Source organism: Anopheles moucheti, chromosome 2, assembly GCF_943734755.1.
Source record: "Anopheles moucheti chromosome 2, idAnoMoucSN_F20_07, whole genome shotgun sequence".
Lineage (NCBI taxonomy): Eukaryota > Metazoa > Arthropoda > Insecta > Diptera > Culicidae > Anopheles > Anopheles moucheti.
Window position 1 is genome coordinate 10864791 of NC_069140.1, and position 15558 is coordinate 10880348.

The window sequence follows — 15558 nt, forward strand, 5'->3', positions numbered from 1 at the left end:
TTTGCGGCATTCGAATATGTGTATGGCATCTGCAGATGATGGCACAGAACGCAAGCAAGAAGCATAACAGTAGCGAGACAGTTTTGTTGCCCTCATGAATAACAGACATTGCTGCGCATACACTGTCCATAAACAAAAACATCCTCGTCCAAATCTGTACTTCGCCCAACGTAATGACCTTCCGGAAACCCAACGCACAGCTCTTCCGTTATTATACAGCACTAAAACGAAATGGGAACAAAATGCGATCATACTTTAATATACGAACCATCTTACAGCTGTAACATGTTGCTTTTCTCGGTATGAGTCGCCATTCGCAACACTTAATCAATGTCCTTCTTTTTTCTCCTCTCGCACACAAGCCATCCGAGTAATGGTTTCTTTTTTTTCGCCAGCTGATAACGTTTTTATCGTTCCGTCCGGTTTGGTCTGGTTATCAGAATCGTCACTTCTTGACCATATGCAAAGCCCTTCTCGTTCGTGTGGCAGCATGTGGCCAGCAAAAAAAGAGGAACCGCTCAAAACAACAGAACAGCTGAACGATCATCAAGCACCAGAAGCCTTGTCGATCCCGTGCTGGTGCCTGCATATATGTGCAAGCGGGTCTCCCAGCGGCACACGGTTGGGTGTAGCAGAGCAAGATTGTTTCTTGTAACTGATGACGCTATGTGCATCCTTCGCGTTGACCTGCTTGTGATTGCCACAAGCACAGCACGATGGTTACAAGGGTTTTTTTTTGTTGGCCTTGCTGTAAAATTGTAGAAAGTGCTATGCGCACAGATGATGATAATTATTAACCGGTATCGAGTGCCCAACAGCAGATGTCAACAAGGATGCATTTGGGTTGTTTTGTTTTAAGGACCCGTGTTCCAGGGACCCTAGGATATTGGGGGAACATTGGATTTACTTTTAGATTTACAGCATCTGCCCGTCAAAGTTGCAGTGGTGTCTTGTAGAAAGTGATAAGATTAAACTTTAAAATATCTTGTTCAGTTTTCTATAATAAATGTAATGTAGTTACAGACTACAAGTTATTAATTAGGTTCGATCGCTTAAAATGAAAAGCGTATGCGAAGAATAAACTAAAGCAAGAGCTGTATTGTTTAACATTTCTGTAATTCTAATTCGCTCTAAGCAATAACAAACAGGAACATTGGTAGGCAAAATTCAAACGCACATGTCTGCTTCAATTTTTCTATCTACTTTCTATCGATCCTTCCATTGGAATACCGTCACAGTTCAAATCCAAACGAAACAGTTGGAAAATTGATTTTATTCCCTAGATAGACACCGAATGGTATCGAAACCTTCGATATACCCAGTCTGTTACCCTGCTGTCCTTAATTTTCGACATCCCAATCCCGACCGTGCCTTCGCAAGGTACGGGCTGCGAGAAAAACTGTTGTTGTGTGATCTTCTCTTTTTGTGTTCTCGATCGATTGCTTTTCACCCTCCTTCTGAAGACAGCTGATCGTCTGAGGCCTCACTGCGGAACGAAACAGACGCTCAAAACGTATCAACCGATAGTAACGAAGCCTCGGGATTTCTCCTGCACTAAAGCCTGGCAAAAGAGCAGCTTCAGAATGTTTCCCATGGTCTAGTGCTACGTAATCGCAAAACATGGGTGCCGGTGTACGGCCAGTTCACCAGTTCACCCACATGCGGTGTGTGTGTGTCCATTCGTTACGGGCAGAACCTTGCGGAATGGTACGCTAAACGAAGCCTATTGTTTCTAACGATGTCACGCCGAATACGATTCCAATCAGTCGGGTCGGAGCAGCGCGGTGTGAGTTCCCCGGTAGCCCAGACAACCCGGGTGGACACGGTTTCTCAGCCGGTTATGAGGCGTGCATAATGGTACTACACCATTGTGCTATGTTCGGTGTTCTCACTGAGCGAAACTGCGGGTGGGCCACAGGTGACAATGTTCGGCATAACATAACCTGTTCCTCGGTTGAGTAGATCGACAGCAGCTCGGAATTTTAGTCTCTGCTTAATTATAACCTTTCCCCCATACAACGGATGCATGCAAAACAGTAATCGCAACTGCTCGCCGGTCGTCGTAATCATTTCCACCGGATGGAAGCACTTTGGTTCCGATGAAATGGAAGAAATTTCACCGCTTCCTTGCGCAAGGTGTAAGCGATTAATATTCGTACGTTTTGCCTGTGTGTCTTTTTTTTTTTGGTCCGTTCGTCTCGCACCAATCGAGCCCAATTTCCGTCAGCGACAGGGAGAATACACTTGCCACGATGAAATGCGATTCACGCGGTGAAGCAACGTTCGGTTTATCTTTCGTGCAGCTGCACGAGAAGGCCAAAAAGCAAAAGAACCGTTTCCACGTTGCGTTTGCTTTAGATTCCTTCTCTTCCGCTTCCTTTACGTGGTAGGATTCCCCAATTTCTCCATTCCGGCAGCGAGTAGATTGAGTTTTCGATTCCATTAATGCTTCACTTCCTCATAGTGTAGGTAAGGAGAAACCCGGTAGGAACAACTTGCTGACAGGTGTGCTACTGCTGCTTGATGCAGCTTACACGTGACGATTGTCTCTAAAATTGGAAGGAAAAAGGATTGCGACCCTCGGCAGGAATCGACAGCTTGCAAGACTACTAGCGAAGCCATCCCGTCTTAGAAGGCAATGAGGTAATTGCGTTGAAACCACCGTGGGAATCAGCCGGTCCTGCTGTCCCTGAGCTTCTTCCGGCCGCATTGTTTACATCGCCACTTGCTTCCACCCTCCTTCTTACTGTAACCCTCTTCCACATCAGATTGTGGTTATGTAAATTTGCAAATCGTATCACAGTAAGGATCCTACTTACATGAACCGCTGTTAGTTTGGCCCATGGTACCAGGCCGGACGCATTGGCTGTGTCCTGCCCGGGTGTGTGGCTAGTGGTGGTTCTTCACTGGGTGCTCTCACTCACTTCACGTCTTCCACCCACTGTTTGCTGGGCTCCAAACTATTAAGATCCACACCACTCTCAGGTACACGCATTCGGCGAAGATGTCATCGTCCGTCTCTGCACCATAATATCCACTAGCGTATATCTGACCGCTTTCGACACCTTGCACTTACACTCCACCTGACTAACATCGTGCAACGCTTGCAGCCCTACTTAGTGCTAATTCTACCTTATATTACTAGCCCACTATGTTGCAATTTGTGTATATTTTGTACAATTTATTGCCACATTTGCCGACCCGGAACGGATTTCGCACTAGGAACTATGTGTGAGTGTGTGTTTTTTTTAGTCTAATCGTGTTGTCTCTTCCACTCCCGTAGGTAAATGTCAATCGTGTTCTACCGCACACATCCCTGTCCCGTTTCGTTGGAATGTCCTGGAAAAGGGATTCCGCACCACATGCGCACAGTTATGCCACATCGGTGCTGTTTCATTCGGCAACAGTGCAATATTAACAATCCGATTATGAACATTGCGATTTACTCGATTAAATATAGTAAAAGCCGATCATTTATGAATTTTTCAAGAGCAGCTTGGATAGGATGGGTTTTTGGGGTATCATACTTGCAGCATGTTGCAGGGATTGAATAAAATAAGCCGATTTGCTAGCTTAAAGTACAAACAATCACATTTTGAATTCAATATTTTCAAATTTGTTTCGCACTTCAGCAAATCAGCTGAGTAAAAAACATCGCCTGCGTGAAAACATAGAACGTGCCTAATGTCAAATTGACAATGGCATTTTTTTGTTTACCGCCTGTTAAATAACACAAAACAGCATGCTGAAGGTAAAGCCGGCAATAAAAAGTGCTAAAACAGAATGAAATCGATTAACTCAGTTGATATATTCTCTTCCGATAGTGGTTCAATCTAGCCCGCACCGTTGTACCCATTGTGCCGCGACCAATCCACCCCGTGCGATGGTATTCAGATGTGGTAGCATCGACCACCAATGCCATCGAACAACCGCCCTCAGTTGGAGTGCCGGATAAGTTGTACAGCCGCGTAGAACTACAGATGAAAGGAATCGATCCGGAAGTGATGAAGAGCTATGCTATGTACGCTAAAACAGCGGCAGAACATTTGAACATAGAAGTTGGCAAACAGTACGTATGCGGTACGAAAATTCGCGGTTTCCCAAGTTGTAACATGTATTGTTTCCTATTGCAGCTGGACAATGCGTAAAGCGGCGAAAGAACGTTTGACGTTGTTGAAATCGGTGCACATCTACAAGAAACATCGAGTGCAGTACGAGGTGCGAAATTACTACCGATTTATGCACTTCCACAAGCTTACCGGATCCACGCTCGATACATTCCTGGAGTACATTGAGCGCAATCTGCCGGAGGGAATTGCCTTGAAGGTGACGAAAGTGGAGCTACAGCAACTGCCGGAACATTTACGTAAGTAACAGTACGGTGTAAATTATTTATTAAAGCCGTATTTCGCGTAGTAAATCAAGTCGTGCTTATTTTATGAGAAAAGCAACGCATCTGAAATCATCGCACGATTTTGGGTTGTTTTATGGTAATGCGGGGTAATTATAGCAAACTACAGTTGCTTTGCAAATGTCAAAAATTTTCATCCGCGCGACACTTCAGTCAATTGTGTTTGTGTTTTGGTATCGTCCGGCAACCGGAACAACTGCGCCAAAGAATCGCGAAAATAGCAGGTTTCAACTGTAAGTAACACATAGATTTTCTTGTAAAGTGTTAATAGTACATTCGAAGTGTTGTTTCCAGCGTGAATTATGGTTCGCCCAGGGCTAATGCGTGGTGGCGGCCGTGGTGGAATGGGAATGGGTATGCGAGGTCGCGGAGCACCGTACATGAACAAGAAAACATTTCTACCCCGCCATCCGTTCGATCTTACCTTGGCCGAAATGGCTTTCCCCCGAGTACATCCGGCTCCGGACGATTCAGCACTCACCAATGCTCTGTTAAAGCGCAGCCAAGATCTCACTCCAACTGCAGCGGAACAAACCGCAATCTCGAATCTCGTCGCTAAGGTGCAGGGCGTGCTGGACAATATCGTAATCGCTCCGGGAGACTTTACCAAATGCCAGCTGGAAGAGGTACGCCAGGTTGGGTCGTACAAGAAGGGCACGATGATGGCAGGCAACAACGTGGCCGACATTGTCATCATCCTAAAGTCACTCCCAACGAAGGACTGCGCCGAAGCACTGGGCAAAAAGGTGGAGGAAGATTTGGAAAAGTCAATGAAAACGGAAGTCGTTCCCAAAGCGGAAGCACTTTCCCTGACGTACAGCGAGAAGGGATTCGAAATATCGAACTCACTCGCGAAGATACGCTGTCTGATTGCAACGTTGCCCCAAAACATGCGCAAACTGGAGACGGAAAAGCATCTAGATTTCAAAATCATCCAAAGCCATCTGGCCGCCATTCGGCACACGCGCTGGTTCGAGGAAAATGCGCACCATTCAACCATAAAGGTGTTGATACGCATACTGAAGGATCTTGCACGTCGCTTCGACGGATTTAAGCCTTTGAATCCGTGGATTTGCGATCTGCTCGCCCACTCCGTCATCATGAACAACCCGAGCCGTCAGGCACTGCCCGTAAACGTGGCTTTCCGGCGCGTGTTTCAACTGCTGGCTTCTGGACTGTTTGTGCCCGGCTCGGCTGGTATTACGGATCCGTGCGAGGTGGGCCACTTCCGGGTGCACACCTCGATGACACTGGTCCAGCAGGATGAATGCTGCATGACGGCCCAAACACTGGTGCGTGTGTTGGCCCACGGCGGATATAAGCACATCCTTGGCTTTGTAGAAAATACTACCGTTGCGAAGGAAATGTCCGTGTGGGACGGTGTCGTTGTATCCCCACTGGAGCCAGCGTACGAAAAGCCATCGGAAAAGAAGGACGGCGAAGAGGACGACATGGAGTGTGTCGAGGGAGAAACCATTAACGAAGAGCAGACGGAATGAGTCATCAACCTCACGAAGCTTAGTCCGATACATTTAGCATTTAGAGGGAACGCTTTGGATTTTAATGATACTTTAGACTAGAAGTTACACATTAACTCATTACGATGTAATTCAACGAAATGCACTGACTACTATACGTACGCATTCTGCTCCCTTGCGGGATTTACTAAGTATTGCAAAAAACGACTAGAATTTACTGTTCTTTGAGCAACTATACCTGATCTACGTCTAATATGGCCGATATGTTCGCTTCGTATGCTGCTAATACTGTTCGATGCGCGTTGTTTACGCACAGGGATTCTCCTTGGCGCTGAAATGCGCACAGTTAACACGCGAGTTGTGCGACTTTGGCACTGCCATACGAAAAATGCGTCCCTGCGGATAACAAACACACAGCTTGTACTGGTTGGATGATCCCGTACGTGCACCGTGGTCACTCTTTACCACGGGCAAATTGTTCACGTTCACCCACACGCCGTTCCCACCCATCAGCATGGTGCTTCCGTTGTCCGACTTCAGGAAGATGTTCTGATCCGCCGACCACAGCAACTCTTTGGCCTCCATCCGGATGCCCTCGGTGCCTTTCAGCGTGAGTCTGTTTCGGGTCTGCAGCTTTAGCGTGTCATTGATGGGCGACGCGATACGACCACTGTTGATGAGATGGGCCTGCAGCACCATAGCTCCCTGTGGCATGTTATAGTGTGGCCGCGAAGTCCCAAACACCTGCTTGCCCGTGATCGGATCCTTCACATCGAAATGGTTAATGCCCTTCAGAAAGCTGCCCGCCTTCGTGAGCTGAACTTTGTTATGCGAATGGCCATTACGATTGACCAGATTGATCGATACGTCGCCGTCGTCTCCGGTGATTTCCAGCGGTTCGTCGTAGAAGCTTTCCAGCAGACCGTCCTGCTTGTACACACGGTCGAAATCGATGTTGCCGTAGAATTTGATCGCGTCCGCATCTTGGATCAGCTCGATGTTCTCCATACCTCGATAGATCCGTAAAATGGCCGTTATGGATAGGGTTAGACAAAGATTACCCAACGCCAAGCAGAACAGCAGCACCAGTACGATCCAAAACGCAAACGAACTTTTCTCATTGTACGCGTGACACTTGGAGAGATCATACTTCTGGTCCATTTGCCGCATATTCTGGAACGAAATATTGTGTTAACGATTTTGAAATTCCATGTGGCAGTAACAGTTCCAGTGCACATACTCCCATGTGATTACACGCAAAGGTAATGAAATTTCCGGGCCCTTTGAACCTCTGGTGAAAATTTAGCCGTACGAGCGCGAGTGAAAATTTTTGACAATCGAACCTAAACACACACACGCACACTAGCGTTGGAATGTTTTTCCCGTTTTTTTATCCCGCTGCTGAGAATAACAAATGAGAAAATCCTTCACGAGGAAAATCTCATTCTCATCCTCACTATAATCGCTGCTATAATTGACCAACGACGCAAAGTTTTATGGTAAAATTAAAAGTTAATTTAAATTTAGATTAGCGGAGGAATGTGTTTGAAATCGTTACATTCCATCACATCAAATATTGATGATCAAATATTATAATCTTTTATAAAATTTAACATAATTTTGAATAATTTTCAAACAACGTCACGCAAATCGCTCGAATGACATTTTTCGCCCGCATGTGTTTTCGCCTCACCGCGGGCGAACCAGCTGTCAATGCCGGTGATCAAGCTGTTTTGCCAAGTTTTGTGTTCTCCGTGCTAAAACCATTTTCTGAAAAAACATCCTTCCTGTGTGTAGCATCGAGTGGAACTGTGCGTAATGGCTTCGGAACGGTATAGTTTTTCGCTGACCACCTTCAGGTAAGCCACTTATTATGTGATTATCTGCAAACAAATCTCGCTAACAACGCACAATTATCGCAGCCCCTCGGGAAAGCTGGTTCAGATCGAGTATGCTCTGGCGGCGGTTGCGGCCGGAGCACCCTCGGTTGGCATTAAGGCGGTGAACGGTGTTGTGATCGCGACGGAAAACAAGCAGAAATCAATCTTGTACGATGAGCACAGTGTGCACAAGGTTGAGATGGTGACGAACCATATCGGTATGATCTACTCCGGCATGGGACCCGACTATCGGCTACTGGTGAAGCAGGCCCGTAAGTTGGCCCAGAACTACTACCTCACGTACCGCGAACCCATTCCAACGTCGCAATTGGTACAAAAGGTTGCCACCGTCATGCAGGAATACACGCAATCAGGGTGAGTAGCTCAATGCGTCCACTTCGATGACAGCCGGAATCGCAACTAATGAGACACGTTCTTTCTCCCCATCAGTGGTGTACGGCCGTTTGGTGTTTCGTTGCTGATTTGTGGCTGGGACGATGGCCGTCCGTACCTGTTCCAGTGCGATCCATCCGGTGCATACTTTGCGTGGAAGGCGACGGCAATGGGCAAGAATGCAAACAACGGCAAAACGTTCCTCGAGAAGCGTTACAGTGAAGACCTCGAGCTGGACGATGCGGTTCACACGGCGATTCTTACGCTGAAGGAAGGGTTCGAGGGACAGATGAACGCGGACAACATCGAGGTGGGCATTTGTGATGCGAACGGTTTCCGCCGACTGGACCCATCCGATGTGCAGGACTATCTGGCCAATATTCCATAAGCTCATTTTTCTGTTTAAGCGCTCGTGAATGAAGCTTTTTGTCGGTAATATAGAGTTACACACTGCAGTGGGGTTGATACTTTGGAATAAAATACTTTTCTTCATGAGGATAATTCAAAAGCTCATCGGTCAATGGTTATAGTGGCAAATAAGAAGATTTATTAAAAGGCTTCCCTTTAAGTTACATTGAATTGAAGTCTCTTATCTTTTAAGCATGAAGTAAAATCAATCGTCTTTCTTGTCCGCATCGTCTTGTTTGGCAGCTGCTGCAGCGCCACCCTTCTTACGCTTCTTCGACGCCGGCGTAGATACTGGAGGAGTCGCTACGGTAACCGGAACTGGTGCCTTTTCCGGCTCAATCTCTCCCGGTTCAGGCTGAGCCACTGATGGTAGTCCCGTTGGGGGCGTTACAGTAGCCGTTGCTGTAACCATCGTCGGTGTGGGTGGTGGTGCGCCTGGTGCGGGTGGCGTACCACCGGGTGGGCCAGCGCCACCGGCCGTCGGTGGCGGTGGCCCGTAGCCGTGGTGTGCCTCCGGATGGGGATGCACCTCCCCATAGTGCCCCATCGGTCCGGGCGGTCCACCGGGTGGTCGGACACCGCCTGTTACGTAGCTGCCGGGGGGTGGTGGTGGCGGAGGTCCATACTGTTGATGGTACGGATAGTGCCCGTACTGACCGTACGGTTGTGGGTGTGCCCCGTACCCTGACAGATAGTACGGTGCACGTGGTGAACCAGCATGCGGATAGCCGGGGAATGTGGGCCCATGAGCGGGCATGCCCGGATGCGGTTGCATATGCGGCGGCATGAGGTGGGGAGGGGGATGGGGAGGCTGATGATGCGGTACGGTTACGTTCGGCGGTGGAACCTGCGATTCTGGAGTGTGGGATGGTGGTGGGGGCGTGGGTACAATCGGCGCTTGGTGTGGGGCTGGTCCGGAGGGCGCTGAAGTTACTGGAGCGGCATGGGGTGGATACGCACCATGAACGACCGTATGGTGTGTGGCCGGCTGCGGTGGTTGAGTAGGACCAGTGTGGTGTACGGTGGAGCTTGGAGGAACTTCCGGCTTGGGCTCTGCTGGTGGTGTTGTAGCAACCGGCGGCGTTGGAGGAATTCCTCCCTGAGATGGGGGAGTAGAAGGAACACCTGGTGGTAGCGTCGAAGCCGGAACTTGCTGATCTGGAACGGCCGGAGGATTCGGGGCCGGTACAACTGATTCCTTGGTCACTTCCGTCGGCATTTTAGACACAGTGACAGCCACCTTTTCATCTTTCACATCCGGTTTAGTGTCTTCCGTAGTGTCCATCTTCTCAACCGGCGGTTGTTGTGGTCCACCAGCCGAAGAATCCTGCGATCCTTGAGATTCGTCCGAGACAGCTGCCGCTGGCGGTGACCGATCACGGGCAGCTTCAGTTGATTCTGCCTTCGGACCTGCCGGAGTATCGCCCTCAGCAGAACCTTCGTTTGTAGTGGCTTGTTCTTGCGATTGGTCCGAGTCTGTTTTCACAGGTCCGGCTGGTGTTTGTTGTGTGGGAGTTGGTGCCGGAACCGGTGCGGGTGGCTTCTGGGCTTCCTCAAGGGCCCGCAAACGGTCTCGCTTCATCATCTCGTACTGCCGGTCAACCATCTTCTGAAACGTGTCCTCGTCCACTGCCGGTTTGCAGTGCTTTTTCAGCTCGTCTTGAAACGTTTCGCTCGATTCGACAAACTTCCGCTTGCGCGTTTCAAACTTTTCTTCAATCAGCTGCAGCTCGTGCTGCAATTTCATCTGATGCATCGTAAGTGACTGCACCTGACGCTTTAGCACGTGCATGCGCTGCGTGGTCACCACCGAACGAACGTCCGGGACTACCGCGTCAGAAAAGATTTCGTTTATCAACCGATGGTTGCGCGAAAATCGAGCATACGCTACGTGCTTGAACGAGTACCCATCGTCCGGATCATCTTCATCCTCCGCCGGTTGAATGTCAATGCGCCGATCGGCTTGCGTGCCCTTCGAACTTGACCGCGATGATGTTTCGTGCCCATCACCATCACCGGGCCTTACCTTGTTGCGTGCCGTAAGATACGCCAGGTAGGCCGGCGAGTTGTGGTACGCCTTCATGTTCTTCTCGTGTTCCGCTTTCTCCAGCTCGTACTCCGCAATGTACTCCTCCTTTTCCGAATCCGGCAGCAGACGCCACTGTTGACCGATGATCTTGCCCACCTCCCACAGCTTCAGATCGGAATTGGAAGCCTTGATCGAATCCCATACCTTGCGTGAATAGCGCATGTACGGCATCAGGGGCTTCTCCGGCGGTTTCGGTGGCTTAATCATTTTCGACTCGGACGCGGCAGAAGCCTTACCCATCTTTTGCGGGTTGAACGCCGGATTACCGTGCGGGTTGTGCATGAAGGGGCTGGAATTGTCCTTCCGGTCGGCGCCCGAGCCCGATGGGCGTAATCGTTGCGGAGGCATCGACGGGCCCGGTATGTTGTGTTTATAGTTGGCAGGCAGCGCCATTTTGGTTTTCCGATTCTGAACGGCGTCCGCAAGTTGAAGCCTTTAAAAGATTTTCCTGCAAGCACAATTTGCACACAACGGTAAAAAAGGTTCGACGGAGTGTCTGAGGTAGAGCAACAACTGTAAAATAGCAACGAAATGTTCTAATTTGCATGAAAAAAGAGGTTTTTCTTACCCAATGCAATGCTAGACGCTACTTTTTCCCATCAGAAGAATTTTGACAGTTTGGTGACAGCTCGTGGAGCAGACGTTTCAAGTGCAGACGTTTGCTCGTACGGAAGACGTATGAATAAATAATTTTTCGTTCCGCCATGAATTTTGCAACATTTGAAGTTTAAAAAGTGAAAAAAGCTATATAAAATACTTAAAGTTGTAATATACAGTTTGACGAAATATTGAAATAAAAAACCACCATAGTGAGAACCATAGTTCTTTGATCAGACAAGCCATAGTGAGCAGTTTTATGAACGCGTTCGTTGTGCAGTGAGATGATCTATGGAACGTGAGTTCAGCTTGAGAGAGATAGATAGATAGATAGATAGTTCAATCTGTTTTCATTTTCTACGATTTTTCTACAACGTTTAATCGTAGATTAAACAACGTTTTATATGCTAACAAATGGAATCCACAAAGAATACTTATATATCCACGTCCAGTCGACAAGATGTGATCACAGACAGAGCAAATTGGAAAATCGAAAGCAACGATGAAAGAAAAAACGTTCCACGAACTACGACTAGTCGAATGAAATGGAAACTATTAGTCGAACGATGCTTGAGTTCCGTGAGATATTTTCCGTCAATTGGGTAACGACGCACGTTCAAACTCACCGCGGATGAAACAGCTAGCGACGAAGGGAACGCGTTGCGTACTCGCTTCCTCCCACGGCTACAGAAAGGCTGTCAGTTGAACGCTCGCTTCAAGTTTCTCACTATTGACCGAGCTTGGCTCTAGGGTTTGCTCTCGCACGCACTTACTTCCAACGCTTGCAAGAGTACAGACGTGTCGTTTCCGTGGCTCTCGTTATACCGATCTTGGAAAAAAGATTATCCTGTATCCTGCCGAAGGAAAAGTGTTTCGCAGCATTTTCGCGCGTCCCCCCCGCCCCTAACATACAAAGTGAATGTGAGTGATAATGAAATTGTTGTTCGTTTGATTAGTTCCTAAGTCGTGCAGCGTGTTCTCAAACGCCCTACGTAGCGAATAATAATACTGCAATCTACCAAACTTCGTTCAGATGTGATTTTGTGGCATTGAAAGGTGGCTATTGTTACGTTAGTGAGTGAATTTCGTATAAAAGTAGGCTGGTTTTGATCCCAAATTGATTAGCATCATGTCCACTCGCTTCATGGCGTGCGGATCCAAACCTGGGAGCCTCCATTTTATGCAGCGAAAAAAATTATAAGCAGCCATTGCTGGCGATCCCTTCCTACGAATGCGGGTATGTTTTAGTGCGTTGCTGTATTCTGAAGTAGAGCGAATCAAGTAGCCGTGGTTTCTACCTTCCCTGTTTTTTTACCTGACAAACCGGAAAGGATCTGCAAACTAAAAAGGAACGCTCATTCATTCCTATTGCCATTTGTCAATTGGTGTCGCCATTTGGCGTTCTTCCTTTGCTTCATATTTGGTGCGTGTTTTGCTTCAGATGCTCGGCAATTTTTTCGACTGTGTTCCTTCGGCACAATATATCCTGTCGTACGACGACATTCTATGGCTGGACAAACACACGCACACACGTGCGAAGAAGGATTTCTTTTCTTCTCAATTCTCCTTTCAAGCGTACGTTTAGCCCTCGAGAACGCTTCTTTGCTGTGTGCGCTTTGGGAGCATGTGGTTTGCCTGTCAAGGATAATCGGTGGACTGGGTCGAACAAGGTGGCGCACAGAAAACGAAGAACGTAAGTAATCTAAGAAACCGGCGTCTGTTGTACCAATCGGAGAGCAGCAGGCGGCATGCGTTCGCTTGACGGAACAGGGAAACGCAGACATCAGCAGAAGCGCACAGCAGGGCTGTTGAGGCAAAGCAGACAAAGTAGAACGAAGCAAAAAAGCCAAAACCGATTGCCCCAAACAAAAGAGAAACAAGCGGAAAAAACGAGTTTTTGTAACAGAACGGAAAAGGATCCAATGGAAAAGGGAAGGAGCCACTGCCGTTTAGGGGTGGCCGCATGGTGAAGACCATCACGCACCAACGACAGGGGGAAGCACAAAGAGCGAAAGCGTGTGTAGAAGCAAAGAAGATGGAAAAGTAGCGGCGTGTGTGCGTGCGTGTGCGAGTGTGAAGAAATAAATAATGTCGGTGCTCCAAGCACGTTGTGTATGTGTGTGTGTGTGTGTGTGTGGAAGAAGCGAATGGAAGAACAGCAAAAGACGCGTTTATTCCTTGTTCTTCAGCCCCCGGTCCGTTCTCATCCACGATTTCATTGGGGCTTCAATGATGCGATGCGTGAAGCAGTGAGACAGGGTTAGTACCATAACAAAAGAAGTCCGCAGTGAGAAAGAGAGAGAGAGAGAGAGAGAGGGCCTTCTGCCAGAGTATCAAAACAACAAAAACACAGCATAAAGAACTTCCCGACGAAAGGAAACGCGCATTTTTGTTGTTTAATTCATGTGTGCGATTCCGCGTCTCTCGCGTTGAAGCCTGTTTTGTGTGTAGCGTAAACGAGTGTGTGTGCGCATTGTGCATCGTGGGGATATACGGTGTTTTTTTATATCATTCTGCCTTTAAGTGCCGTCGGTGAGAATGATTTGATCACACGCTAGAAGAAGTGTAGCGAAGGAACGCGTTGGTAAGATGATGGATGAAGAATAGTGGTAGTGGTGGTGCTGGTGGTGACTGGTTCCCTTTTTATACGCGCGCACACACACACACGGGCGCGGGCGCCCTCTTGCGTACATATTTGATACGCACGATCAAGAAGCCGCAGCTGCCAGTCCTCTCTGTTGTGTGAGAGTAGCAAGGGTCGTGATAGAAACGCGCGCGCGGTGTGTTCTGTGAGAAACGCGATTTTGTGTGCGTGTGAGTTGGGCTCTATTACTGAACGCATTCCCCCCTCGTTTTGTGTGTTGGTATATCGAGTAAATAAGAAAAAAAATCAGAAACGGCTGCTCCAAAACAGCCCAGGTTGCAGGAGGATATTGTGACCACCGACAGATGTGCGTTTCTGTAGCTCGTTTAGAACTCTCCTCAGCTGCTGTCGTCGCCCTTGGGAAAGACGTGGTGTGCCTGTGAATGTGTGTGTGTACGTGCGTGAATGTGTTTGCGCGTGTGTGTGTCATTTTGGTCCTGTTCGTCTGATCCTTTGGTGTATCCTGTTCTTACTTTTTTTTTATGTGGTTTGTTCTATTAGCGAGTGTGCGTGCATTTATGTACCTCAAATAGTGCTGCTAACTGTAAAAATATCCTGGAGAGTGAGAGAAAGAGAGACAGAGAGTGAGAGAGCGTACGAGCAAGAGCGAAGAAGGAAAGGATAAAGAGTGAGGGAGAAAGCACGAGAAAAGGATATAGAGGGATTCGAGAATGCGAATGAAAATAACTATCTGGAGCACAAAAAAGGACAGCGCCTTAAGGGTATATATTTTTTTAATCCTCCTGGTTTGCCGAAACCAGAAATGCAATGTCTGTAATGAAGTGGGGTTAGGAGAAGTTAAATGTTAAAATGGAAAACCGAAAACCGAATAATTCTGTACCGTAAACTGCGCCAAAAGAATGAAACGAATATTGGATTCGCGATGTTTCAGCGGACACATGACGAATAAACATGACGATGCACAAGCTCTGATGGCGGAACAGCAGCCATTGCGTTTGAAAAAAACCCGCATAAAGCAACCACTGATGATGGCATGTGTGTTTGTATGACAACAGAAAAATAGAAGGAGGAAGAAGAAGGGAAACAGGAAGAATCAGGTCGCTTGGTCTTCTTTAGCCGGGTTTCGCCTGCTGCATTGCAACACAACGATCAAACACAAGCTGCTGTTTGTTGGAGCTGTTGGATGCAAGCGCGTGGGTGAAGGGCGCATTCGATATCCTTGGCGGCGTGTTGTTTTTCTCCGTCGCCATGACATATCCACACACATACATATACTTACACCCTCTCTTTTTAGTCCTTGCGAAGTGAGCGAAAGAGAGAGTGAGCGATGAGAGCAGAGATTTGAAAATGGCGTTTTTATCTGACGTTTGTGTGACGTTCGGTGGAGTCGCCTGGATACATGAAATTATCCTGCAGGATACTGCGAAAACTAAAAGCAAGAAGCTTCATACCGCAGCAAAAAACCGTGTGACTAATATTACATGGAGTTCCAAGGCAAAAGTGTGTGTGCGTTACAGAATGCGTTCGCAAACGAAATCACTTTCTTTTTCTTTTCTCCGGGTGGCTTACGTGGGATCACCTGGTGCAGGATCACTCCCATTGCTACGTTTGGTAGTAATAGTGCAAATCAGAAAGTAAAGTTGCATGCACGGCACCATCACCGGAGCATAAGCAGGAGAGAACCGGAACCCCGGGAT

The 15558-nt window shown here is 47.9% G+C and overlaps 7 protein-coding genes across 9 annotated transcripts in view; 4 read left to right on the forward strand and 3 right to left on the reverse strand.

The window, feature by feature from the left end:
• LOC128296858 (protein neuralized) overlaps nt 1–3177 on the reverse strand; it is a 35173-nt gene extending 31996 nt beyond the window's left edge. For both annotated transcript variants that reach the window (XM_053032367.1, XM_053032366.1), the window contains exon 1: nt 2820–3177. In XM_053032367.1, coding sequence (XP_052888327.1) covers nt 2820–2844 — 25 coding nt within the window. In that variant the 5' untranslated portion in view covers nt 2845–3177. The remainder of the gene's footprint in view (nt 1–2819) is intronic.
• A 540-nt stretch (nt 3178–3717) lies between these two features.
• LOC128299568 (28S ribosomal protein S10, mitochondrial) lies at nt 3718–4533 on the forward strand. Its single transcript, XM_053035572.1, has 3 exons — nt 3718–3751; nt 3825–4069; nt 4134–4533. The coding sequence occupies exons 1-3, from the start codon at nt 3743–3745 to the stop codon at nt 4372–4374; spliced, it is 495 nt and encodes a 164-aa protein (XP_052891532.1). The 5' UTR covers nt 3718–3742; the 3' UTR covers nt 4375–4533.
• On the forward strand, nt 4525–7289 carry LOC128299565 (interleukin enhancer-binding factor 2 homolog). The gene is made up of 2 exons (XM_053035569.1): nt 4525–4644; nt 4706–7289. Exon 2 carries the CDS (start codon nt 4714–4716, stop codon nt 5908–5910), a length of 1197 nt encoding a protein of 398 aa, XP_052891529.1. The 5' UTR covers nt 4525–4644; nt 4706–4713; the 3' UTR covers nt 5911–7289.
• On the reverse strand, nt 6196–7226 carry LOC128299566 (uncharacterized). Its single transcript, XM_053035570.1, has 2 exons — nt 7130–7226; nt 6196–7062 (listed from the first exon to the last, which is right to left on the reverse strand). Exons 1-2 carry the CDS (start codon nt 7133–7135, stop codon nt 6196–6198), a joined length of 873 nt encoding a protein of 290 aa, XP_052891530.1. The 5' UTR covers nt 7136–7226.
• Nucleotides 7290–7579: 290 nt separating the features above from the next.
• LOC128299567 (proteasome subunit alpha type-2) lies at nt 7580–8670 on the forward strand. The gene is made up of 3 exons (XM_053035571.1): nt 7580–7748; nt 7812–8144; nt 8220–8670. Exons 1-3 carry the CDS (start codon nt 7708–7710, stop codon nt 8548–8550), a joined length of 705 nt encoding a protein of 234 aa, XP_052891531.1. The 5' UTR covers nt 7580–7707; the 3' UTR covers nt 8551–8670.
• Nucleotides 8671–8692: 22 nt separating this feature from the next.
• Nucleotides 8693–11270, reverse strand: LOC128299564 (SWI/SNF-related matrix-associated actin-dependent regulator of chromatin subfamily E member 1). The gene is made up of 2 exons (XM_053035568.1): nt 11228–11270; nt 8693–11107 (listed from the first exon to the last, which is right to left on the reverse strand). The coding sequence occupies exon 2, from the start codon at nt 11050–11052 to the stop codon at nt 8776–8778; it is 2277 nt and encodes a 758-aa protein (XP_052891528.1). The 5' UTR covers nt 11053–11107; nt 11228–11270; the 3' UTR covers nt 8693–8775.
• A 765-nt stretch (nt 11271–12035) lies between these two features.
• The window catches only part of LOC128309537 (RNA-binding protein Musashi homolog Rbp6), a 76667-nt gene continuing 73144 nt past the window's right edge, over nt 12036–15558 (forward strand). For both annotated transcript variants that reach the window (XM_053045955.1, XM_053045954.1), the window contains exon 1: nt 12036–12177. The gene's annotated coding sequence lies outside the window, so the exon portion shown is untranslated. The remainder of the gene's footprint in view (nt 12178–15558) is intronic.